The 27691-nt window shown below is 42.0% G+C and overlaps 1 protein-coding gene across 2 annotated transcripts in view; it reads right to left on the reverse strand.

Moving 5' to 3' along the window:
- Positions 1-27691, reverse strand: part of LOC112247249 (EGF-like repeat and discoidin I-like domain-containing protein 3) — a 199342-nt gene that overhangs the window by 39493 nt on the left and 132158 nt on the right. For both annotated transcript variants that reach the window (XM_042320362.1, XM_042320361.1), the window contains exons 6-8: positions 16683-16838; positions 12276-12420; positions 11876-12060 (exon numbers count right to left, since the gene is read on the reverse strand). In XM_042320362.1, the coding sequence (XP_042176296.1) occupies positions 11876-12060; positions 12276-12420; positions 16683-16838 (486 nt within the window). The remainder of the gene's footprint in view (positions 1-11875; positions 12061-12275; positions 12421-16682; positions 16839-27691) is intronic.

Consider the following 27691-nt stretch of genomic DNA (forward strand, 5'->3'; position numbering starts at 1 on the left):
TTGTTTTTGAAATTACACAACTTTAAAAAAGTAACAATGCATTTCTATATACACTGAATGTACAAAACATTAGGAACATCTGCTCTTTCCATGACATAGCCTGACCAGGTGAGTCCAGGTGAAAGCTATGATCCCTTATTGATGTCACCTGTTAAATCCACTTCAAGCAGTGTTGATGAAGGGGAGGAGACAGTTTAAATAATGATTTTTAAGCCTTGTGTCACGCCTTGGTCGTAGTATATTATGTTTGTTTTCATTTATTTGGTCAGGGCAGGGTGTGACATGGGTTTTTGTCGTGCGTTTTTGTCTTGGGGTTTTGTGGGGTGTCTAGCATAGTCTATGGCTGCCTGAGGCGGTTCTCAATCAGAGTCAGGTGATTATCGTTGTCTCTGATTGGGAACCATATTTAGGTAGCCTGGGTTTCACTGTGTGTTTGTGGGTGATTGTTCCTGTCTCTGTGTTATTGCACCAGTTTAGGCTGTTTCGGATTTCACGTACGTTTATTGTTTTTTGTATTTATCGTGTTTATTCGTCTATTAAACATGTATCGAATTAACCACGCTGCATTTTGGTCCGACTCTCTTTCACCCGAAGAAAGCCGTTACAGAATCACCCACCACACCAGGACCAAGCAGCGTGGTGACAGGCAGCGACAGCAGAAGCAACAAAGAGAGGAATGGACATGGGAGGATGAATTGTTCGGAGAAGGACCCTGGGATCAGCCTGGAGAATATCGCCGCCCCAAAGAAGAACTGGAGGCGGCGAGAGCTGAGAGGCGCTGGTAGGGGGAGCATCAGCGGCAGCAGGAGCAACAATATCGGGACTACACTACTTGGGAGGAAATAGACAGGTGGGCGGTCGACCCAGGGAGAGTGCCGGAGCACGCCTGGGATTCGCTGGAGCAGTGCGAAGAGGGTTATAGGAGAATGGAGTTGGAGAGACAAGCACGGCGGCGCGGAAGGAAGCCCAAGAGTCAGCCCCAAAAATGTATTGGGGGGCTCAGGGAGAGTGTGGCAGAGTCAGGAGTCAGACCTGAGCCAACTCTCCCTGTTTATCGTGAGGAGCCAAGGAGGAGACCAGAACCAGAGCCGGTGTTAGAGGTGAGCGAAGCAGAGACTGTGAAGGAGTTAATGGGGAAATTGGAGTAGAGAGTAATGAGGGAGTTGCTAGTTTGGTGCTTTAGGTACGATATTCGTCCGACGGAGCGTGTCGGGGATTTGATGGCTCCTGGGTCAGCGCTCCATACTCGTCCTGAGGTGCGTGTTAGTCGGCTGGTGAAAATTGTGCCAGCCTCACGCACTAGGCCTCCTGTGTACCTACCTAGCCTTGCACGTCCTGTGCCAGCCCTGCTCTCAGGCTCTCCAGTACACCTTCACTGTCCGGTCCATCCTGTGCCACCTTCACACACCAGCCCTCCGGTGGCAGCTCCCCGCACCAGGCTTCCTGTGCGTGTCCTTGGCCCAGTACCACCAGTGCCAGCACCACGCATCAGGCATACAGTGCGCCTCGCCTCTCCAGCGCTGTCGGAGTCTCCCGCCTGTTCAGCGCTGTCCGAGCCTTCCTCCTCTCCTGCGCTGCCGGAGCCTCCCGCCTGTTCAGCGCTGCTAGAGCCTTCCTCCTCTACAGCGCTGCCGGAGTCTCCCGCCTGTTCAGCGCAGCCAGAGCCTTCCTCCTCTACAGCGCTGCTGGAGCCTCCCGCCTGTTCAGCGCAGCCAGAGCCTTCCTCCTCTACAGCGCTGCTGGAGTCTCCTGCCTGTTCAGCGCAGCCAGAGCTGCCAGCCTGCATGGAGCAGCCTGAGCTGTCAGTCTGCATGGAGCAGCCTGAGCTGTCAGTCTGCATGGAGCAGCCTGAGCTGTCAGTCTGCATGGAGCAGCCTGAGCTGTCAGTCTGCATGGAGCAGCCAGAGCTGTCAGTCTGCATGGAGCAGCCAGAGCTGTCAGTCTGCATGGAGCAGCTAGAGATGCCAGTCTGCATGGAGCAGCCAGAGCTGTCAGTCTGCAAGGAGCTGTCAGTCTGCATGGAGCAGCCAGAGCTGCCAGTCTGCACGGAGCTGCCAGTCTGCAAGGAGCTGCCAGTCTGCAAGAAGCCGCCAGAGCTGTCAGTCTACATGGAGCAGCCAGAGCCGCCAGTCAGCATGGAGCAGCCAGATCCGTCAGTCTGCCAGGATCCGCCAGTCAGCCAGACTCTTCCAGATCTGCCAGTCAGCCAGACTCTTCCAGATCTGCCAGTCAGCCAGACTCTTCCAGATCTGCCAGTCAGCCAGACTCTTCCAGATCCGCCAGTCAGCCAGACTCTTCCAGATCCGCCAGTCAGCCAGACTCTTCCAGATCCGCCAGTCAACCAGACTCTTCCAGATCCGCCAGCCAGCCAGGATCTGCCTTCCTCTCAGTGCTGAGCTTCCCCTCAGTGCTGAGCTTCCCCTCAGTGCTGAGCTTCCCCTCAGTGCCGAGCTTCCCCTCAGTGCCGAGCTTCCCCTCAGTGCCGAGCTTCCCCTCAGTCCCGAGCTTCCCCTCAGTCCCGAGCTTCCCCTCAGTCCCGAGCTGCCCCTCAGTCCCGAGCTGCCCCTCAGTCCAGTGGGGTTCTGGGTGAGGACTACTAGGCCATGGTCGGCGGCGAGGGTGGACTATCCTAGGACGCGAGGGGGAGGAACTAAGACATTGATAGAGTGGGGTCCACGTCCCGCGCCGGAGCCGCCACCATGGACAGACGCCCACCCGAACCCTCCCTATTGTTTTGATGTGCGTCCGGGAGTCCGCACCTTAGGGGGGTTCTGTCACGCCTTGGTCGTAGTATATTATGTTTGTTTTCATTTATTTGGTCAGGCCAGGGTGTGACATGGGTTTTTGTGGTGCGTTTTTGTCTTGGGGTTTTGTGGGCTGTCTAGCATAGTCTATGGCTGCCTGAGGCAGTTCTCAATCAAAGTCAGGTGATTATCGTTGTCTCTGATTGGGAACCATATTTAGGTAGCCTGGGTTTCACTGTGTGTTTGTGGGTGATTGTTCCTGTCTCTGTGTTATTGCACCAGTTTAGGCTGTTTCGGATTTCACGTACGTTTATTGTTTTTTGTATTTATCGTGTTTATTCGTCTATTAAACATGTATCGAATTAACCACGCTGCATTTTGGTCCGACTCTCTTTCACTCGAAGAAAGCCGTTACACCTTGTGACAATTGAGACATGGATTGTGCATGTCTACCATTCGGAGGGTGAATGGGCAAGACAAACGATTTAAGTCCCTTTTAATGGGGTATGGTAGTAGGTGCCAGGCACACCGGTGTGAGTGTGTCAAGAACTGCAACATTGCTGGGTTTTTCACGCTCAACAGTTTCCCATGTATCAAAAATGGTCCACCACGCAAAAGGACATCCAGCCTATTTGACGCAACTGTGGGAAACACTGGGGTCAACATGGGCTAGCATCCCTTTGGAATGCTTTCCACACCTTGTAGTCCATGCCCTGATGAATTGCGGCAGTTCTGAAGGCAAAAGGGGGGTGCCACTCAATATTAGGAACTTGTTCCTAATGTTTGGTATACTCAGGGTATATTTTAGTTTGTCTGATACATTAGAAATATTTATTTACTTAGACTTTTCCAGCTGTCTTTCAGAGGGAAAGAGGAATGGTACGCAGAATACTCACACCACATAGCGCAACAGATCGAAATGTTAAGAGATATTATTTATAATGTTGATTGTTTCTGTTTTGTTTTTTAAAGCTGCTTTATTTTTCTAATCATGGAAGTACTTGTATATTTTCCAAACGAACCTCAAAAGATTAAAATGCTTGTATGCTAAATTAGTTTGATCCCTATGCTTCACAGGATTCTATCCTCCTCCCTCACTATTATCATGTCCCATCTACATTGGAAGGGGTGGAACAACAATTTCAGCAGTATCTGACTGTGAAACAGGAGGAGTGTGACCTGGAAGAGGTTGAGTTCAAACAACAGAGAGGAGAGCAGAAGAGGTCATTGGTAGGCTGAACCCAACCCTGCACAGCAGCCCCAAAGCCACATCCATCTGCCATACAGAGTCCTGACCCTCTGGTTCTAAGGAGAAGCCAGCACCACAACCCATCTCTGAGAACCCTTCGAGGGAATACCACACTGGACCATCACGGCAGATGTCAGCTCACTTCTCCCCAGCATTCCTCAAGTCTCTTTCAGAATAGTAGCTGCTCCAGATGAGGAACTAGACATTGACGTCTATGAGTCAGGGGAAGTTTATTCGCAAGAAAGCTTGTTTAAAATGATGTAGAAGCAAGCTGCTAGTATACTTTAGTTGGAGCAGTTGTTAAAGGAAAGGAGAGCCACCACCTCTATGGCTTTGCCAGAGGACACCTCTAGCACTCTGGGCTTCTATGGCTGTGCCTCCATCTCCAGTACAGAGAGCACCTCTAGTACCCTGGGCCCTTATTATCATTCATCTGATGATAAGACAAAAAAATCTAATCTTTGCTAACGTATGATGGGGTTCCTGGGTCGCCGGTTTCCCTGATAGGGGGTCCCTGGAATGTACCAGGCTACAGCTAACTCAGCTACTTGAAGGGCTATTGAAAGTCAAAGAATACTTTTACGTGTCTATTTTCAAAGGATTAATCTTTTACGCGTCTATTTTCAAAGGATGAATCTAAGAACAATAACAACTTCAAAGTTAAGAATGCTACAACAATATGGAAGAAAATGGAAGATTCTGCAATAACCAATATCACTCCCCAAAAGCATAACCCGATGGCATAATCCTTGGATAGCTTTTCAGAATGCACTGATAAATTGTTCCACATGTTAAACTAAGGCCATAGAAACCTTAAATTACTTGATAATAGGAAATACATGTATTTCCATGAGATAATTAAAAAGCAGTTTTGGGCTGACCAATGTAGATATTTTCAAAGATAACCAATTTAAAATCAAATCAAATTACAATTGTTTTATTTGAAATATTTTGGACATCAGAGCAATCTTGAGTGAATCCTATTTGAGTCAGAAAAGGATATTCATATGATAGGTAATGTCACACCCTGACCATAGTTTGCTTTGTATGTTTCTATGTTTTGGTTGGTCAGGGTGTGAGCTGGGTGGGCATTCTATGTTACATGTCTAGTTTGTCTAGTTCTATGTTTGGCCTGATATGGTTCTCAATCAGAGGCAGGTGTTCGTCATTGTCTCTGATTGGGAACCATATTTAGGTAGCCTGTTTGGTGTTGGTTTTGGTGGGTGATTGTCCTTAGTGTCTTTGTTCCTGTCGCTGTGTTAGTTGACACAAGCATAGGCTGTTTTGGTTTTTGTTACGTTTATTGTTTTGTGTATATTCGTGTTAAGTTTGTTTGATTAAACATGGATCGCAATCTACACGCTGCATTTTGGTCCGACTCTCCTTCACCACAAGAGAACCGTTACAGGTAAGTTAAACAAAACCTTGCAGAGAGCCTATCCAACTGACTGTCTCTTACTATTGGAAGAAAGGCTTACAAATAACTGATGTTGGTACAAGATGGAGGATGTTGGAACATACAGTACCAGTGAAAAGTCTGAACACCTACTCATTCCAGGGTTTTTCTTTATTTTTACTATTTTCTACAATGTAGAATTATAGTGAAGACATCAAAAATATGAAATAACACATTTGGAATCATGTAGTAAGCAAACAAGTGTTAAACAAATCAAAATATATTTTATATTTGAGATTCTTCAAAGAAGCCACATTTTGCCTTAATGACAGATTTGCACAATCGTGACTTCCTCTCAACCAACTTCACCTGGAATGCTTTTCCAACAGAGTTCCCACATATGCTGAGCACTTGTTATCTGCTTTCCTTTGCTCTGCGGTCCAACTCGGTCGGGTGATTGTGGAGGCCAGGTCATCTGATGCAGAACTCCATCACTCTCCTTCTTGGTCAAATAGCTCTTACACAGACTGAAGGTGTGATGGGTCATTGTCCTATTGAAAAACAAATTGAAGTCCCACTAAGCGCAAACCAGATGGGATGGCGTATCGCTGCAGAATGCTGTGGCAGCTATGCTGGTTAAGTGTGCCTTGAATACAAAGTAAATTAAGAGTGTCACCAACAAAGCACCCCCACATATTCACACCTCCTACTCCATTCTTCATGGTGGAGATCATCCATTCACCTACTCTGTGTCTCACAAAGACACAGCGGTTGGAACCAAAAATCTCACATTTGGACTCATCAGACCAAAGGACAGATTTCCACCGGCCTAATGTTCATTGCTTGTGTTTCTTGGCCCAAGCAAGTCTCTTCTTCTTATTGATGTCCTTTGGCAGTGGTTTCTTTGCAGAAATTCAACAATGAAGGCCTGATTCATGCAGTCTCCTCTGAACAGTTGATGTTGAGCTGTGTCTGTTACTTGAACTCTGTGAAGCATTTATTTGGGCGGCAACTCTAATGAACTTATCCTCTGCAGCAGCGGTAACTCTGGGTCTTCTTTTTCTGTGGTGGTGCTCATGAGAGCCAGTTTTGTCATAGAGCGTGATGTTTTTTGTGACTGCACTTGAAGAAACTTTCCAAGTTCTCAACATTTTATGACCTTCATGTCTTAAAGTAATGATGGACTGTCATTTCTCTTTGCTTATTTGAGCTGTTCTTGCCATAATAAGAACTTGGTCTTTTACCAAATAGGGCTATCTTCAAGATACCACCTCTACCTTGTCACAACACAACTGATTGGCTCAAATACATTAAGAAGGAAATACATTCCACAAATTAACTTTTAACAAGGCACATCTAATTATTAAAATGCATTCCAGTTGACTACCTCATGAAGGTGGTTGAGAGAATGCCAAGAGTGTGCAAAGCTGTCATCAAAGCAAAGGGTTGCTCCTTTGAAGAATATCAAATATCAAATATATTTGGATTTGTTTAACACTTTTTTTGGTTACTACATGATTCCATGTGTGTTATTTCATAGTTTTGATGTCTTCACAATTGTTCTACAATGTATAAAATAGTCCAATAAAAGAAACCCTGGGATGAGTAAGTGTGTCCAGAATGTTGACTGGTTCTGCAACTAACAAAATTACAGTTAACGAAAATGTACACTTAATCCAGTACAAACTAATGTATAGAATGTATTATACAAGATACACAATTCACAAATTCTACAGCACAACACGGAGTCATGTCTTAAGTGTAAAACTTACAATGACTCAATAATCCACGTCTTCTGGGAATGCTATAAATACCAAAGATTATGGGTGGAGTTAGACCAGTTGGGTCCCGATTTAAATGACGTGCAGCTTATAAAGGATTCATAAAGACTTCATAAACACTACATAAATGTGTTACAAATCTTCTAGAACCATTTGTCATGCTTGATAAAGGGTTCATAAATGTGGCATAAACACCAATGTGACATGACCCACTATGTAAAAAATGTATTCATTATTTAACCCTTATTTTACCAGGTAAGTGGACTGAGAACACATTCAAATTTACAGCAATGACCTGGGGAATAGTTACAGGGGAGAGGAATGAGCCAATTGTAAACTGGGGATGATTAGGTGACCGTTATGGTATGAGTTTGGGAATTAAGCCAGGACACTGCAGTTAACACCCCTACCCATACAATAAGTGCCATGGGATCTTTAGTAACCACAGAGTCAGGACACCCGTTTAACGTCCCATCCAAAAGACGGCACCCTGCACAGGGCAATGTCCCCAATCACTGCGCTGGGGCAGTGGGATGTTTTTTAACAAGAGGAAAGGGTGCCTCCTTTTGGCACTCCAACAGCACTTCCAGCAGCATTTGGTCTCCCATCCAGGACCAACCCTGCTTAGCTTCAGAAGCAAGTCAGCAGTGGGATGCAGGGTGGTATGCTGCTGGAATTCTGCTGACATAAACCTGTACTTTATAAAGGGTGGCATAAGCACCGCTTAATAAAGGCTTTATAAATAATATTAAATTGAGGCTTCACAAAGAGCATTGCAAAGCCAGGATATTGGATTCGATTCCCAGAACCACCCATTAGTAAAAATGTATTTACACATGACTGTTACTCACTTTGAATAAAAGCATCTGCTGAATTTGATATATTATATTTCACTACAACATTTCTAGGATGGCCGAACCACTTTAACTCTTGGCTGCATAGTCCTTCCCCCAAAATGCTGTGCTTCAGGATTACACACACTCTAAAGTGGAGTCATTCATGGCAAGAAATGTTGGTAGGGCCTTTTAAAAGCAGGTGCGGTAGATGTAAACCACATCAGCGGATGACTTTTGAGGTCTTGTAAAAATCGAAGAAATTTGTATTTTTGAGTGTAGTTGCCCTTTAATCCAGTGAGCATGCATGAAGGTGTCTCACTTCAATCTAAGTATTGCAGGACACTACATAACGTGTAAATAGATAGGTTATTAACGTTCTGTTGCTTTAAGAAGGTTGTCTCATGATCTACAGGTTACTGTAGGGTGTGAGAGGTATTTAAATGATTTGATGGACCTGCAAAGCTTGCGTTTGTGTGCGTGTGTCAGAACCAAGATGATTTGGAGTAGTCCAACCTGAGACTACCACACCAGGTATTCATCTTCTGTTCCCATGCTGAAGACCAGGGCTTGATTACAACCTGTTACAATGGTGACAACATTTTGTGGCTGATATTTAATCGGGGGAGTGGGTGAATGTGCCCAGCACCGCGCTGTATGGCTATTTTCTTGTGTGTGCATGTTTGTGTACTGAGGAACATGTAACTTGGTTCCAGAAGAAAGACACTTTCAATTTCTTTAGGTTGGGCGCTTTCATCAAGGTAAGTGTTTCTTCGAGTAACGTCGTCCCTAGGCTACTGCACACAGCACATAGAGTATAATCCTGGGATATCAACCATTCAAAGTTGGCCTTTGTGGGAGTGACCATAGAATTCTATGGGAGTGACCTTACTGAGTAAATTATTTATAATCGTCACTATTTAACACCATCAAAAAGTCATAATAATGGCTAAACCATGCCCATTTCCACAATGTATCTTCTTAAAATTAACTGATGGCCAAGTTTGATGCTTTGATCCACTAGACCTTCCACACACGAAGTGTCTGGGAAAGAGACGAGATGTAATGTGACTAACATGACATCACTTTAGAGCTTATCAGCAAATGTTGTCACCCTTTATAAAGCACATTGTTATATCATATTCACCCTAGTGGGTCATGTCACATTTGACATAGGTGATTATGTCACACAGTTATGCCACATTTATGAACCCTTTATAAAGCATGACATATGGTTATAGCTGCTTGTAACACATTTTTGTAGCGCTTTTGAAGGCATTATGAAGGCTTTATGAAGCATTTATAAACTGAATGTCATTTAAAGTGGGAATTATTACAATGTAAATGTACTTTTAATCTGTCTATCTGCATATTTCAAGACACGGCATATGAGGGTACCGTGAGATACCCGATTGGTTGGACAATACTTTTCTCATCAATCATCTTTAAAAAATGTATACTTAACTGGAAATCAACTAATCCTTCAATGATAACAAGGGTGCAAAATGTTGAAAGTGCGTGGGCAATGGAGAGAAACAAAATGGTGCAGTTTGAGGCCATATGGCGGAGAGTGATGCAGGCACTGGAGATGGGGGTGTCAGCAGGTGGGTATTAGAAAAAAATCATGAAAGTCATAACGAAAGTCTGTCTCACCCTTATCATGCACAAAGTTTGTTTGGTCTCCTCACGATCAAGATACATTTGTGACAATATCAACATTTCATTACAGTGACTGGTTCGTTAGTCAGATGAGAGCGGGTTCATTCTCTTCCATGGCCAGATCTAGTCTGGCGTGTTTGCACTCTGTAAAGGATTTTTTTGCTGCTGCTCTACTGCAGTTGTCTTGATTAATTAGAATACTTAATTTGTCACTAAGTGTGATTAATTCCATTCATCTATCAAGTGTAAAGTCATCCAGTAATGTCACTGGTAATCAATTATTCACCATGGCAACTGGTGCGGAGAAGATATTGAACTGTGAGTAGAGTCACCGACATTCATATGTAGAGTATATCCATTCATACACATCCCACGTATCCATACACTACACATAAACAAACACATCCGCGCATTACCATATGAACATCAATACTTCCTGTGACAAACACACTAATGTGAGGTGAAAACATCAATGCTTCTATTTATCTTTCCTTGCCACAGGTCTAGAAGGTGTGGGGAGAAGTGGGTATCGCCATGTATCCTTGTCGTTGGAGGAAGCCATTGATTTAACAGCTGGCTTCATAGCCTCTCCCTCCTCCTGTAGGCACAGCATGTAATATCAAACCACGAGTTTCCCTCTATCCACAGCAATCAATTCAACTGAGCTTCATGGCCTGTCTGGAGCTAGTCTAACCGCACAGCCTGGCCTTTTCCTTCTTAGAAGGCCTTTGCTGTGATAAAAACATATCTCACTCCAGGCTCAGCCAATCTAATTATGGCTAGACAAGGGGGCACTACTGCGGGGCACTGTTTATGTCACTGCTAAGCTCTAACGGACTATCAGAGAGGTAGGAGACGACAGAAAGGCCAGGGAACAACCGATCCCAGAGATGACCATCAGACACAAATGCTATGCCCTTTATTTTACCGTTCTAGAAAACAAAATATTCCTGTATTTTTACTGCAGTATGTCTAGGGCCAGGTGTTTTCTTCACCATGTCACTTAACCAGCTAGAAAACTCCGGGCCCTAGTCTGGACATGTTACTTAGGCTACTAGAAGCCAGTGTTTTGTCCTTGTCAGGTCAGGTGACAGTGTCATAACAAGCAACGTTTTATAACAGAGCTTTTGTAATGCCAGGATGGATAGTTTAATTCATGTTGGAACCAGTGCAGCCTGTAGGGAGAAGGTTTTATCTCCTTCCCTGGAACTTCTCAGCATCTTAAGTCAACTGCGGACACTGCAATAAACAATAAGGACACACAGATGTAGAATCTTAATTTGAGTCAGTTTGTTACAGCATGAAAATAATCCTGCAGTTTGTTACAGCATGAAAATAATCCTGCAGCAACAGGACATTCATGGAAAGTTTTGTAGGGATTGACACATTTTCATAAGAGAACATCAAGTTTGAAATCCCAAAGTGGAAATTAAAAACTTCAGAAACCTTTTTTTTTTTTTTTTACCTCAAGTACATTACAAGTTACACATTTCCTGCATTGCACTAAAGTTCTCCTGCAACAGGTTTTGATCAAATTAAGATCCTGCATCTGGACTATATCTACGGTTGTTTTGAAACACTGATGCACATTCACATCTGGCTAAGTCCCGATGATTCCAAACAGATGTGACCTGCTCTGTTCCCAACTGTTATTCTAGACAAAATCTTCTCATATACTCTCTAAGTCACTCTCTCACGCTTTTTGGTAACAAGATACTTCTCAAGTTCCTGGGAGGACAAACTATAAGCGTCCGTTGAGGGATGCGTCTTTGCTTGAGGCCCGGGCTGGGTCGTCTGAGACAATCAATTACCTTAAAGCATGTACTGGGCTGCAGCTAAAGGTAAGAGGACAAGAGGACAGATTCACAAGTACAGTGCAGGCGTGGCCATTGTTGCATTCAGGAGTAGTTATAGAAAAGGTAGTAGAATTAGGACTAGTTGGAGTTATGAGGTTCTGGTGGTTAAGTTAGTAGATGTATGATGCTTGCAAAATAAAGTTGAAGTATGTTTCCCCCATAAGCCACATGTTCTGAATGCATATAGTATAAGTTCCTTCATGCAAGTTTCTGCTGAAAAATAACTAATTAATTTAACCTGACCATGTGACTAGGCTATTCCTACGATCCTCTGTTTTTCCTGGTCAGATTATGTGGCCAGGAGAAACTCCAGTTCCTATGTTTCCTTAGATGGGAAACAGGGGGGTAGCCTCCTACCTGAAGCCACTGGGACTGGTCACTGCGTCCAGAAGTCCAGGCATTGACCTTTCCCTGTTTGTCCAGACGGGCCTTGCTGGGTTCCCAGGTGAACATGTCCATGTTGAGTGTTCTGAAGAGGCTGGATGCTGTGATCTGGTAGTCCTGGATGTGGCCAGACTTCATCCCCATGGGCTCAGAGCAGCCTGTAGAAACAAACTAGTTAGTGGAAACAGTCCTTTCTAGAACTGCAAACTCCATAACAATACTTCCAAAGAAATATGATTTGTCAATACTCAATGGCGCCCCCTATTATATTTCTTGAGAAATGCAGAACTATCCTGTTCTTACAAGAAGGGAAACTTCTACCCGCACCTAGGTGGTGCGACACCAGTGCAAACCTTTAGTCATGAATTATTACCTGTGAGCTCACAGCCGAGCAGCTCCATGCGCAGGGTGCAGTGTCTCCTACAGACCTGGGGGTAGATGCGCACGTACTGCGCCTCAATGGGAGGGGTGAAGGAGTTGGCAGAGGGAGCGTTGTTTTCCACATTTCCACGGAATATCTGAGGAGGGAAATTATACGACAGAAGAGGGGTTAAAAGCAATAGGAAGGGGGAAGCAAATTGTCTCTGTGAACAGTCTCTCTGTGAACAGTCTCTCACACGGTCTCTAGTGTCTACTCAAAACTCAACAAATTGCTGCCATTCAATGAGCTCAAATTACTGGAAAAATATTTTTTTAAATTGCACGATTTAAGCAGGTAATTTGTAAGCACACGATGTGTTTTGAATTAGTGGACCAATTACCTTGCCATACCATATAGACTGTTTTACAGTGCTATCCCCAAATGAACTACCATAGTGTTTCACAGGACCCTCTCAGGTGGTATGTATGTGTGTGTGTGTTAAGGAATACAGCTCTCTCTGGATGAATTCAGGTCAGCATTGCACAGAGGTGCCCTCAAAAGGGGGGTCCCTCTGGGTCAGAACATCCGTCTACTCTCTGGCTAGCACAATCACAGTCAGACTCAAAGATCTCAGGCAAGAAAATTAACAACTGGGTTTTGAGTTTAGCCTCTCATCCCGGTGTTCTGCATGCCTCATTAATCTTACAGTTGTTAGAGTAACAACTATATACTGTATATATAACAAAAATATAAACGCAATATGTAAAGTGTTGGTCCTATATTTCATGAGCTGAAATAAAATATAATATAATAATAATATTCTCCATACGCACAAAAGCTTATTTCTCTCAGATTTTGTGCACACATCTGTTTACTTCCTGTTAGTGAGTGTTTATCCTTTGCCAAGATAATCCTCCCCCTGACAGCTGTGGCATATCAAGAAGCTGATTAAACAGCATGATCATGACACAGGTGCACCTTGTTCTGGGGACAATAAAAGGCCACTCAAAAATGTGCAGTTTTGTCATAGAACACAATGCCACAGATGTCTCAAGTTTTGAGGGAGCATACAATTGGCATGCTGATCGCAGGAATGTCCACCAGAGCTGTTGCCGGATAATTTAATGCTAATTTATCTACCATAAACCACCTCCAGCATTGTTATAGATAATTTAACAGTACGTCCAACCGGCCTTACAACCGCAGAACAAGTTTATGATGTCGTTTGGGCAAGCAGTTTGCCAATGTCAACGTTGTGAACAGAGTGCCCCATAGTGGCAGTGGGGTTATGGTATAGGCAGTTATAAGTTACGGACAATGAAAACAATTGTATTTTATCGATGCCAATTTTGAATGCAAAGGAATACTTTGACGAGATCCTGAGCCCTGTTGTGAGGCTCATTTTTGAAAGATATCTGTGACCATTTCAATGAACTGATCTCCTTATATGAACTATAATTCAGTAAAATCTTTGAAATTGTTGCATGTTGCGTTTATATTTTTGTCAGAATATACAGTTGAAGTCGGAAGTTTCCATACACTTAGGTTGTAGTCATTAAAATGTGTTTTTCTACCACTCCACAAATTTCTTGTTAACAAACTATAGTATTGGCAAGTCGGTTAGGGCATCTACTTTGTGCATGACACAAGTAATTATTCCAACAATTGTTTACAGACAGATTATTTCACTTATTATTCACTGTATCACAATCCAGTGGGTCAGAAGTTTACATACACTAAGTTGACAGTTGACATCACGAGGAAAGAAAATTGTGTGGATATATTGAACAAAGACATCAGTCAGGAAGTTAAAGCTTGGTCACAAATGTGTCTTCCAAATGGACAATGACCCCAAGCATAATTCCAAAGTTGTGGCAAAATGGCTTAAGGACAACAAAGTCAAGGTATTGGGGTGGCCATCACAAAGCCCTGACCTCAATCCTATAGACATTTTGTGGGCAGAACTGAAAAAGTGTGTGCAAGCAGGCCTACAAAACTGACTCAGTTACGCCAGCACTGTCAGGAGGAATGGGACAAAATTCACCCAACTATTTGTGGGAAGCTTGTGGAAGGCTACCCAAAACGTTTGACCAAAGTTAAACAATTTAAAGGCAATGTTACCAAATACTAATTGAGTGTATGTAAACTTCTGACCCACTGAGAATGTGTTGAAAGAAATAAAACCTGAAATAAATCACTCTCTACAATTTTTCTGACATTTCACATTCTTAAACTAAAGTGGTGATCCTAACTGACCTAAAACAGGGAATTTTTACTAAGATTAAATGTCAGGGATTGTGAAACTGATTTTAAATGGATTTGACTAAGGTGTATGCAAACTTCCCACTTCAACTGTATACAGTTCCTGTCAAAAGTTTGGACACAACTACTCATTCCAGGGTTTTTCTTTATTTTTACTATTTTCATCATGGTGGAATAATAGCGAAGACATTAAAACTATTAAATAACACTCTTGTAATAACCAAAAAGTGTTAAACAAATCAAAATATACAGTATTTTATATTTGAGATTCTTCAAAGTAGCCACACTTTGCCTTGATGACAGCTTTGCACACTCTTGGCATTTTCTCAACCAGTTTCATGAGGTAGTCACCTGGAATGCATTTCAATTAACAGGTGAGCCTTGTTAAAACATCATTTATGGAATTTCTCTCCTTAATGCATTTGAGCCAATCAGTTGTGTTGTGACAAGGTAGAGGTGGTATACAGAAGATAGCCCTATTTAGTAAAATAACAAGTTCTTATTATGTCAAGAACAGCTCAAATAAGCAAAGAGAAAGAATAGTCCATTTCGTTATTAAGACATGAAGGTCAGTCAATCTGTAAAATTTCAAGAACTTTGAAAGTTTCTTCAAGTACAGTTGCAAAAACCATCAAGCGCTATGATGAAAGTGGCTCTCATGAGGACCGCCACAGGAAAGGAATAACCAGAAGTACCTCTGCTGCAGAGAATAAGTTCATTAGAGTTAACTGCACCTCAGATTGTAGCCAAAATAAAGGCTTCACAGAGTAACAGACACATCTCAACATCAAAAGAAACACTCGCAAAGAAAACATTTGAGATTTCTGGTTCCAACCGCTGTGTCTTTGTGAGACGCAGAGTAGGTGAACAGATGATCTCCGCATGTGTGGTTCTACCGTGAAGCATGGAGGAGGAGAGATGGTGTGGGGGTGTTATTCTGGTGACACTGTTGGTGATTTATTTAGAATTCAAAGCACACTAAACCAGCATGGCTACCACAGCATTCTACAGCGATATGCCATCCAATCTGGTTTGCACTTAGTGGGACAATCAATTGTTTTTCAACAGGACAATGAACCCCAAAACACCTCCAGGCTGTGTAAAGTCTATTTGACCAAGGAGAGTGATGGAGTGCTGCATCAGATGACCTGGCCTCCACAATCACACAACCTCAACCCAATTGAGATGGTTTGGGATGAATTGGACAGCAGAGTGATGGAAAAGCAGTCAACAATTACTCAGCATATGTGGGAACTCCTTCAAGACTGTTGGAAAAGCATTCCTCATGAAGCTGGTTGAGAGAATGCCAAGATTGTGCAAAAGCTGTCATCAAGGCAAAGGGTGGCTACTTTGAAGAATCTAAAATCTAAAATATATTTGGATTTGTTTAACAATTTTTTTGGTTATTACATGATTCCATATGTGTTATTTCATAGTTTTGATGTCTTCACTTTTATTCTACAATGAAGAAAATAGTAAAAATAAAGAACCCTTGATGAGTAGGTGTGTCCAAACTTTTGACTGGTACTGTACATACATACACTGAGTATAACAAACATTAGGAACACCTTCCTAATATTGAGTTGCACCCCCCATTTGTCCTCAGAACTGCCTCAATTTGTCGGGCATGGACTCTACAAGCTGTCGAAGGCGTTGCACAGGAATGCTGGCCCATGTTGACTCCAATGCTTCCACAGTAGTGTCAAGCTGGCTGCATGTCCTTGGGTGGTGGACAGTTCTTAATACACACAAGGAACCGTTCAGCATGAACAACTGGTGCGCCTGGCACCTACTACCATACCCTGTTCCCTGTTCAAAGGCACTTAAAACTTTTGTCTTGCCCATTCACCCGCTGAATGGCACACATACACAATCCATTGGTGGCAGGGGTCAAAATGGGGATGGCTGGTTGGAGGACGGGACAGGGGACATGGTGCGCTGTCAAAAATGACAGAGTGTCGGGGAGTCTATTTGGTGGCCGTTTATCCCCAAATAGTATAAAACGCAATCTAAAAGTCATAAAAAGTGGAGGGGGGTAAGTGCTAGGAAGAGGAACCCGGAGTGAGCTGGCTAATTAAAAAGTAATCTCATCATGTCCTCCACTCTGCCCTTGACTTGGTGTGTGGTCTCCAGTTGCTGTGTGTGTGTGTGTCTCACCATGTCCTCGTCTGTGCCCTTGACTTTGTTTGTCCTCCAGGTCTTGCCATCATCACTAGAGGCCACTTTGTAAGACTTGACGTACTCTGGGCTGCCGATGCGCTTTGCACCCTGGGTAATTAGGCCCGTGACCCGCATCCTCCTCTGTAGGTTTATCTGTAGGGAAATAAGGGATAAAACAGCAATCAAGAACCTTGTGTTTGTGAGTTTGTGTGTCTGTGTGTGACTGCATGTGTGTACATATTCATACATGTATGTATTGTGTGTGTGAGCATGTGCATTTGTATTTATTATGGATCCCCATTAGCTGCTGTCAATGTTTCTGGGGTGTGCATGGATGTCCGAGCTGTGTGCCAGTAGTTTAGACAGACAGCTCGGTGCATTCAACATGTCAATACCTCTCATAAATACAAATAGTGATGAAGTCAATCTCTCCTCCACTTTCCACCAGGAGAGATTGACATATATATTATTAATACCAGCTCTCCGTTCACATCCAAGGGCCAGTCGTGCTGCCCTGTACTGAGCCAATTATAAATTCCCTATGTCCATTTTTGTGGCACATGACCACACAAATGAACAGTAGTCCAGGTACGACAAAACTGGGGCCTGTAGGACCTGTCTTGTTGATAGTGCTGTTAAGAAGGTAGAGCAGCGCTTTATTATGGACAGACTTCTCCCCAGTTTAGCTACTGTTGTACCAATATTTTTTGACCATGACAGTTAGAATCCAGGGTTACTCCAAACATTTTAGTCACCTCATCTTGCTCAATTTCCACATTATTTGTTACGATATTTAATTGAGGTTTAGGGTTTAGTGAATGATTTGTCCCAAATACAATGCTTTAAGTTTTAGAAATATTTCAGACTAACTTATTCCTTTCCACCTACTCTGAAACTAACTGCAACTCTTTGTTAAGTGTTGCAGTCATTTCAGTCACTGTAGTAGCTGACATGAATCGTGTTGAGTCATCCGCATACATAGACACACTGGCTTTACTCAAAGCCAATGGCATGTCATTAGTAAATATTGAAAAAATAAATGGGCCTAGACAGCTGCCCCGGGGAACTCCTGATTCTATTTGGATTTTGTTGGAGAGGCTTCCATTAAAGAAAACCCTCTGTGTTCTGTTAAACAGGTAACTCTATCCACAATATAGCAGGGGGTGAAAAGCCATAACACATATGTTTTTTCCAGCAGCAGACTATGATCGATAATGTCAAAAGCTGCACCGAAGTCTAACAAAACAGCCACCACAATCTTTTTATCATAATATTCTTTCAGCCAATCATCAGTCATTTGTGTGAGTGTTGTGCTTGTTGAATGTCCTTCCCTATAAGCATATTGAAAGTTTGTTGTCAATTTGTTTACTTTAAAATACCATTGTATCTGGTCAAACACTATTTTTACCCCAAAATTTACTAAGGATTTGTAACAGGCTGATTAGTAGGCTTTTGAGCCAGTAAGAGGGTTTTACTATTCTTAGGTATCGGAATGGTGTTTGCTTCCCTCCAAGCCTGGGGGCACACACTTTCTAGTAAGCTTAAATTGAACATATGGCAAGTAGAAGTGGAAATATTGTCCGCTATTATCCTCAGTAATTTTCCATCCAAGTTGTCAGACCCCAGTGGCTTGTCAATGTTGTTAGACAACAATACTTTGCTCACCTCTTCCACACTCACTTTACAGAATTCAAGATTACAATGCTCGTCTTTCAAAATTTGGTCAGATAAACTTGGATGTACAGTGTCAGTGTTTGTTGCTTACATGTCATGCGTAAATTTGCTAATCTTGCCAATGTAAAAAATCATTAAAGTAGTTGGCAATATCAATCAGTTGGTTTTGTTGTGAATGAGTAATATGATTCAATGAATGATAGAGTTGAGTTTGCTTTTTTCCCAAAAATGTCATTTCAGTTGCTCCAAAGTGTTTTACTATCATTCTTTATGTAATTTATCTTTGTTTCATAGTGTAGTTTCTTCTTCTTTTTTAGTCAGTTTAGTCACAGGTTTTCTCAATTTGCAATGTTTGCCAATCAGACTTATTTTCAATTCCTTTTGCCTCATCCTTCTCAACCATACACGTTTTCAATTCCCCATCAATCCACAGGAATGTAAACATTTTTTACAGGACTTTTCTTAATAGGTGGATGCTTATTAGTAACTGGAAAAAGCAATTTCATAAATGTGGCAAGTGCTACAAATATTATTTACATCAACAACATAGGAATCTCTACAAAACTTATTGTATGACCTCTTATACACTATATTAGGCCCAGCCTTTGGAACTTTGGTTTTCCTAGATATGTCTACTATATTGTGATCACTACAATGGATTTGGATAGTGCTTTCAAGCTCATTTCTGCAGCATTAGTAAAGATGTGATCAATACATATTGATGATTTAATTCCTCTGCTGTTTGTAACTACCTTGGTAGGTTGACTGATAAGGCACTGGTTACAGTTTGAAGCTTTTTCTTGAGTGGGCAGCTTGATGAAAGCCAGTCAATATTTAAAATCACCCAGAAAATATACGTCTCTGTTGATATCACATACATTATCAAGCATTCCAAAGATGTTATCCAGATACTGAGTGTTAGCACTTGGTGGTCTATAGCAGCTTCCCACCAGAATGGGCTTTAGGTGAGGCAGATGAACATGTAGCCATATTACTTCAAGAGTATCATGTTATTTATGTTAGTGCAGGGTGAGCTGCACACAGTGGACTTTCTCCTAGGGCACATCGGTGTGTGTCAGACATCCTCTCGCTATTACACTCAGATATTTTATCTGATCCTGTCAAGGTCATCTATCTTCCTCAGGACTGTGTGTGAATGCAACATTAGTCTATTCACTCACACCCTATTCAGCCAGCCAGCCAGTCAATCCAATCTAGCCTGTCAATATACTGCCAAACTAAAGTACTTCTGACAGAGACGGGTTGGGGCTTCAGTTAGAATCCTTAAGTTTGACGCACAGCAGTATGACCATTATAAGAGAGAAGGAGAGAGAGAGAGTATTTACTTCAGTCAGAAGTTATTTTATTATTAATTTTAATAGCTCCATATGATGACAGAATTGTAATAGAATACAGCCTATGATGGTAACTAAGGACTGGTGCTGTAATAGAGGACAGCCTATGGTGGTAACTAAGGACTGCTGCTGTAATAGATGAGGGTGTATGGTGGTAACTAAGGACTGGTGCTGTGCTGAATGAACACATATGGGAAGAAACAAAGACAGGGGCAAACACACACGCGCACACACACACACACAAACAGTCTCAGATTAATCTGATTCATTTTCACAACAGTCATAACTGGGTCAAAATGATATTAGACAGTGTTGAGGTACAGTGCATTTGGTAAGTATTCAGACCCCTTCCCCTTTTCCACATTTTGTTACAGCGTTATTTTAAAGTGTGTTGTGTCTTTGGCTATGCCGGATTAAATGATATGACATACTATTCTATAAAATCATTTTCTCATAATTAATATTACCTGATTGAGCTAATCATGTAAATGTAATTAACTAGAGAGTCAGGCACCACAAAATAATATTTATAGAGCTGTTATCTTCCGAATAAACTCTTAAAGACATAGTAATATTTTACATCAATAGCAGTCAATATTAATCGTCATCTTAATTCAGTCTCATCTGAAGGTTGTAAATTCTTGGTTATCTGCACGAACCCTGGCTAATAAGTTGAACGGGCAATACAAAATTGGGTTTAATTATTTTCTTACTAAATTCCTAACTAATCACACAGAATTACACATACACTAAATTAAATCATAGCTTGATTACAAATTACATCATAAAGGAAAACATCCCTAGCGGGCGGAACAGATATGACAGCTTGTTACACAAAAGAAAAGGGGCTGGGTTTGAGTGAAAGAGCAGGAAGACTGAGGAACAAAGGGCAAAGCTGTGCTATCGTAAATACAGTATCTAATGCATTCTAAATTACTGCCCATTTGGAAAAGGAAAATGCAATACATTTTTACTCTGAGCTGCGCTTCGGTAGGTTGGTGGTAGATGGAAGGCCGTATTGCCCAACCTAGTCCTTCGTCCTTTGAAGAATGTCACTGCTGGTAAATTGAATACGTTGTAGTAACGTCGTTGTGTGGTAGACGGGATACTCTGTCTCTTCCTTCCTAACCCTCGTTTGCAGCAGTTGTTGCTAACTCAACGGCTAGGAGGTATCACTTCTGTATTGAATAAGAGTTCAAAGTTCATACCGTTCGCAACCAAAGCTCACGCTGATGTTGGCTTCGTTCTGTAGTTATTATCTGAACCATTCTGACATCAGACCGCCGTCCTCATGTCCTCCGAACAGGAGGTTATATTGTTGTCAAGGGCTTATATAGGAAGGGAGAGGAGGGCGTGTTTGAAAAGTTTTATAGCCCATGTCCCTTCATAGGGGCGGGCCACTGATTGAGCAGAGCCCTATCTTGTGAAAACCCAAATCTCACATTTTAGAAGCTAAAATCACATTTCATCCCATCACGAATAATTTCATATTAAAACATTTCAATTGAACAACTATTCCATATGAATCCGATAACTCTGATGTGTAGACTTTCCACTGTAGAGTTTATGTCATCTTATCATTGATAAGAATGTCTCAGATGACAACCGAACTGACATCATATTCATTAAGTACCACTGCATATGTTCAATTGTTCGGATTACCAGAATATAGTTAATTTCCCCCCACCTTCTGATGTTCCCAGAATCTCTATGTTAACCAAGGGTTTTGCAAATGTAACATCAGTAGGGTAGAGAGAGGAAAAAGGGGGGAAGAGATATTTATGACTGTCATAAACCTCCCCCCCAGGCCAACGTCATGACAAGTGGAATAAATAACACATTTTCCTCATCAATCTACAACATAATACCCCATAAACACATAGTGAAAACAGGTTTTTAGAATTTTTTGCAATTTTTTTTACATAAAAATAGAAATACCTTATTTAAGTATTCAGACCGTTTGCTATGAGACTCGACATTGAGCTCAGGTGCATCCTGTTTCCATTGATCATGTTTGAGACGTTTCTACAACTTGATTAGAGTCTGTGGTAAATTCAATTGATTGGACAGGATTTGGAATGGCACAAACCTGTCGACATAAGGTCCCACAGTTGACAGTGCATGTTAGAGCAAAAACCAAGCCATGAGGTCGAAGGAATTGCCCGTAGAGCACCGAGACAGGATTATGTCGAGGCACAGATCTGGGAAAGGGTACCAAAGCATTTTTGCAGCATTGACGGCCCCCAAGAACACAGTGTTCTTCATCATTCTTAAATGGAAGAAGTTTGGAACCACGAAGACTCTTCTTAGAGCTGGCTGCCCAGCCAAACTGAGCAATCGGGGGAAAAGGGCCTTGGTCAGGGAGGTGACCAAGAACCTGATGGTCATACTGACAGAGCTCCAGAGTTCCTCTGTGGAGATGGGCGAACCTTGCAGAAGGACAAACATATCTGCAGCACTCTACCAATCACGCTTTTTTGGTAGAATGGCCAGACAAACAACACTCTGTAAAAAGCACATGACAGTCTGCTTGAAGTTTGCCAAAAGTCACAAGATTCTCTGGTGTGATGAAACCAAGATTGAACTATTTGGCCTGAATGCCAAGCGTCACATCTGGAGGAAACCTGGGACCATCCCTATGGTGAAGCATGGTGGTGGCAGCATCATGCTGTGGGGATGTTTTTCAGCGGCAGGGACCGGGAGACTAGTCAGGATCGAGGGAAAGATGAACAGAGTAATGTACAGAAAGATCCTTGATGAAAACCTGCTACAGAGCGCTCAGGACCTCAGACTGGGGCTAAGGTTTACCTTCCAACAGGACAACGAACCTAAGCACACAGCCAAGACAATGCAGGCGTGGCTTCGGGACAAGTCTCTGAATGTCGTTGATTAGTCTTGCCAGAGTCCGGACTTTAAACCGATCTAACATCTCTGGAGAGACCAGAAAATAGCTGTGCAGTGACGGTTTCCATCCAACCTGACAGAGCTTGAGAGGATCTGCCTAGACGAATGGGAGAAACTTCCCAAATACAGATGTACCAAGCATACAAGCTTCATACCCAAGAAGACTGTAAGCTGTAATCGCTGCCAAAGGTCCTACAAAGTCTGAATACTTAAGTAAATGTGATATCAGTTTTTTAATTGTAATACATTTGCAATAGTTTTTGCATAGTAATTATGGGGTATTGTATGTAGATTGATGAGGGGGAAAACGATTTCATCCATTTTAGAATAAGGCTATAAACATAACACAAATGTGGACAGAGTCAAGGGGTCTGAATACTTTCTGAATGCACTGTACGTTTGGCAACTGCTACTTCCTCACGACAGCTGCTACCACACGTAACATCCTGGAGTGAAATCAGGGGAAACCCAAATGAACTGTGTCCCACAAGAATGAGAGACATGTGAAAACCAAAAAGGCCCCTGTTCATGATAATGATGGATTGACAATATTTTCTTGGAACAACACCACAAGGGCTAAACTTAGCCTCTGAGATTAAATACGCCTATGCACTCTGAGCGTGTACTTCTTCACTTGCTGACTACAGTAACTCAAGTCTTCTTGACAAAGTCTTACACAACATCCTCAATGCAATCAAAGACACAATGAACACCCACTTATTCTCCACTTATCTCTTGTTTTTTTTCATATTCTGGAGAACAACATTAACATCTCTCTCTCTCTCTCTCTCTCTCATTAGTCTACTGTGACTAAAAGGCCTAGTGCTCAGGTAATTGGTGTGATTCTTTGCACGGATAATGACCACTTACAAACACACTTCAGTCACTCCACATAATACTGGTAGTGTCTTGGTTCACGCTGAGTGAGGCTCTGTTGAGAACATCTGCCTGGATACTGCTCAGCGGTGATTGTAAGTTTGAGAAAATTGATTCAGTGTGAGCGGACTGACATAAAAGGCCCATAATTCCCCAGGCCGTATATCAAAATGACACTGCATAACATGAGGATAATTTTCCCCATCATGATCTCAATTCGGCAGTGACAGGGATACGAGAAGAGCTCAGTGTGAACTCCATGGAGGGGGAGGTCTGGAAGAGATGGCCCAGTCAAGAGTCTCTGAGACGGGAAAGGGTTTGAGGTCAGGTGGCCCCTCATCTGCTGCCATCATGGCTGCTCTTCAAAGTTTTGTCATTTGCTGGTGCTTATTGGGGCAATGGAACCTCACTTATCTGTACATTGCTACACAGTTTCCCCATTAACAGTGTAGTGTAAGTATGTACTCAAAACAAAACGTCCACCCTTTATAAAACACAAACATTAAACCCATCTGCAAACAATATATATTTTTAGCAAATCTGTTAGAGCCAGTAGAGTCGGATCACATCTTGCCTCTTGAGTACAATGTCTCCTGCTCTTTGAGTAAGATGCCTCCTGCTTCTTGAGTAAGATGTCTCCTGCTTCTTGAGTAAGATGTCTCATGCTTCTTGAGGTAAGACAAAAGTGAGACCGGGTGTTATCAGAAACTCAGTCCTTCCAGCTCACTGCTGTAGTTCACATCATTCCACTCTTAAACTGCGATTTCAAGATATTCTGTCATCCTTAAAATCCTCCACTCTTTTATACAGTAATTGTTTGAAAATGGTCAATTAGCTTTGGCAATGGTCTCCTCGACAAGCATTTATTTTTATTTCCCTGTGTTTTTTTTAAGTGGCAGAGGACCTGCCAAAGTATTCAAGACCTAAATGGAGGAAGCATTGCGTTTTAAGCCCCTAATGTGGCACATCGGTTGAGTCACGTAGATCCACCCCCCTCAGCGCTGACACTGTGTCATTCACACAGGCTGTAATAATGCTCCTACACATTCTTTAGAGACTCAGAATGGACCAGTCACATACTGTGTTCTTGTCAGAATTAAGAATATGTTTTCATGCCAGGCCGATTAGTTCCACTGACTTAGTAGACGCCTAAAGTCGTGAATGTGAATGCCGTTTCCCTGCTGTCATTTGAACTTTAAAGCTTACTGTGTGGAGGAAGTCAGCACTGACCAGTAGAAATTACTGATCGTGATTATTACTTCATTTAATTAATGTTGTTCACATATGTTCATACTGTGATCTGATAAACCCTGTGAGGTGTTCTGCAGTGCAGTGCCTACAGATGTAGGATCTTAATTTGATCCCTCTTTTGTTGCTGATTATTTTTTGGCACTGCATGAAAGGCAGATGAGCTTCGTGATTTTTTTTTTTTTTTTTCACCTTTATTTAACCAAGTAGGCAAGTTGAGAACAAGTTCTCATTTACAATTGCGACCTGGCATAACTTTACAATTTACATAACGTCATTGAGAATACACACTAACACACGGTTATATTAATAGTATTGCACTTTTCATGTAACCTACTTCTGGTCAGCTAGCAGCCTAACCACCAATACAAGCAACATTAATGGACTAAACTTTAAAATCCTGTTGCTGCAGAAATATTTTGCTGTGACAATATAGCTCAAATAAGGTCCTACAGCTGTACATGAAATAATGTACTTCCACATGTGTGAACTGCTAAGCAAAACAACCTTGAGCAAAAACAGCTTGAGAAAGAACAATAGTAGTTCAGACTAAAAGTGACAATTACATTTTATTTAACTTGTATTTATTCAGGGGAGCCCAATTGAGACCAGGGTCTTATTCTCAATGGTGCCCTGAGAACAAACAACTCAAACATGATAAATCAATAAATCAATACAACAGCAAAAGATAAACTGCATGATACAGCAGATACAGACACACCACATCTCACCAACAGTAATAACCCACCACAATGAACCAAAACACTAATAAACCACAACAATCAAACAAAACACTAAGAAACCACCACAATCAGCCAAAACACTAACGAACCACCACAATCAACCAAAACACTAACGAACCACCACAATCAACCAAAACACTAACGAACCACCACAATCAACCAAAACACTAACAAACCACCACAATCAACCAAAACACTAATAAACCACCACAATCAACCAAAACACTAACAAACCACCACAATCAACCGAAACACTAACGAACCACCACAATCAACCGAAACACTAACGAACCACCACAATCAACCGAACCACCACAATCAAACACTAACGAACCACCACAATCCACCACAATCAACCGAAACACTAACGAACCACCACAATCGAAACACTAACGAACCACCACACTCAACGAAACACTAAACCACCACAATCAACACGAAACACGAAACACTAACGAACCACCACAATCAACCGAAACACTAACGAACCACCACAATCAACAATCAACCGAAACACGAAACACTAACGAACCACCACAATCAATCAACCTAACCACCACAATCAAACACTAACGAACCACCACAATCAAAACACTAACGAACCACCACAATCAACTAACGAACCACCACAATCAACGAACCACCACAATCAACCAAAACACTAACGAACCACCACAATCAACCAAAACACTAATGAACCACCACAATCAACCAAAACACTAATGAACCACCACAATCAACCAAAATACTAATAAACCACCACAATCAACCGAAATACTAACGAACCACCAAAATCAACCAAACCACTTGCAAAACCTGTGTATACAGAAATAAAGTTCAATATACAACTCCCTTGATATCCTCAGAGTTGCAGAAGAGAAATGTGAAGCACAATGGGTGCTGAAAGTTAAAGGACAATGACATTTTTTAATCTTCAACATAGAAATGCTACCAATTTTCTTTTACTGAAGCTTGTAAGAAATGACGGCGTCACCCATGATTCACCAAACAATATTTTGATATAGGAAGCAAAGTACTTTTAACATATGTTTTCGTTTCAGTCTCCTCCATCTCCACTAACCGAAGTTATATCCATAACGTTTTTTCTATGAATAATGTAAAATGAACAGCTGTACAGAAAGAGTCATGTGAAGGCCAACTAACAGAGGAGGAACTTCTAGATGCAATTAAAGCCATTAAGTCTCCAAATATAAAATAATGCTATTTCTAAAATAAGCAATAGAAAGTTGCAAGTTACAATATTCTTGCAACCAATATAATGTTATATTAATGGAGGATACAACAAACCCAGCTCTGCAGATTTTGCTGTGAAGAGACAGAATCATTAGATCATTTGTTTTAGTACTGTCCATATGTAGCTTGCTTTTGGTCGCAGGTCCAGGAATGGATGAAGAATTGCAGCATTACCTTGGCGCTTACTCTGCAGGTAGCACTACTGGGTGATTTGAAAAGTCCTAGTCAATCGATCAATAGTATAATAATACTATTGTTACGTTCTGACCTTTATTTCCTTTGTTTTGTCATTATTTAGTATGGTCAGGGCGTGAGTTGGGGTGGGCAGTCTATGTTGGTTTTTCTATGTTTTGGGTATTTCTATGTTTCGGCCTAGTATGGTTCTCAATCAGAGGCAGGTGTCATTAGTTGTCTCTGATTGAGAATCATACTTAGGTAGCCTGGGTTTCACTGTGTGTTTGTGGGTGATTGTTCCTGTCTCTGTGTTTGCATCAGATAGGACTGTTTAGGTTTTTGCACATTTCTTGTTTTGTTAGTTATTTCATGTCTAGTTCCTTTATTAAAGAACATGAATAACCACAACGCTGCATTTTGGTCCGCTTCTCCTTCACCGCAGGAAAACCCTTACAACTATTAGCAAAATATTGTATCTTTAATTTACAATCTGAAGAAACTAGGAGAATAGAAAAGTGCAAATCAATCCCAGAACAACAGAAAAGGACCTTGTGAAGATGCTGGAGGCAACAGGTACAAACATTTTCTATATCCACAGAAAAACGAGTCTTATATCGACATAAGCTGAAAGGCCGCTCAGCAAGGAAGAAGCCACTGCTCAAAAACCACAATAAAAAAGCCAGACTACGGTTTGCAACTGCACATGGGAACAAAGATCCTACTTTTTGGAGAAATGTCCTCTGGTGTGATGAAACAAAAACAGAACTGTTTGGCCATA

The sequence above is a fragment of the Oncorhynchus tshawytscha genome, linkage group LG04 (assembly GCF_018296145.1).
Source record: "Oncorhynchus tshawytscha isolate Ot180627B linkage group LG04, Otsh_v2.0, whole genome shotgun sequence".
NCBI lineage: Eukaryota > Metazoa > Chordata > Actinopteri > Salmoniformes > Salmonidae > Oncorhynchus > Oncorhynchus tshawytscha.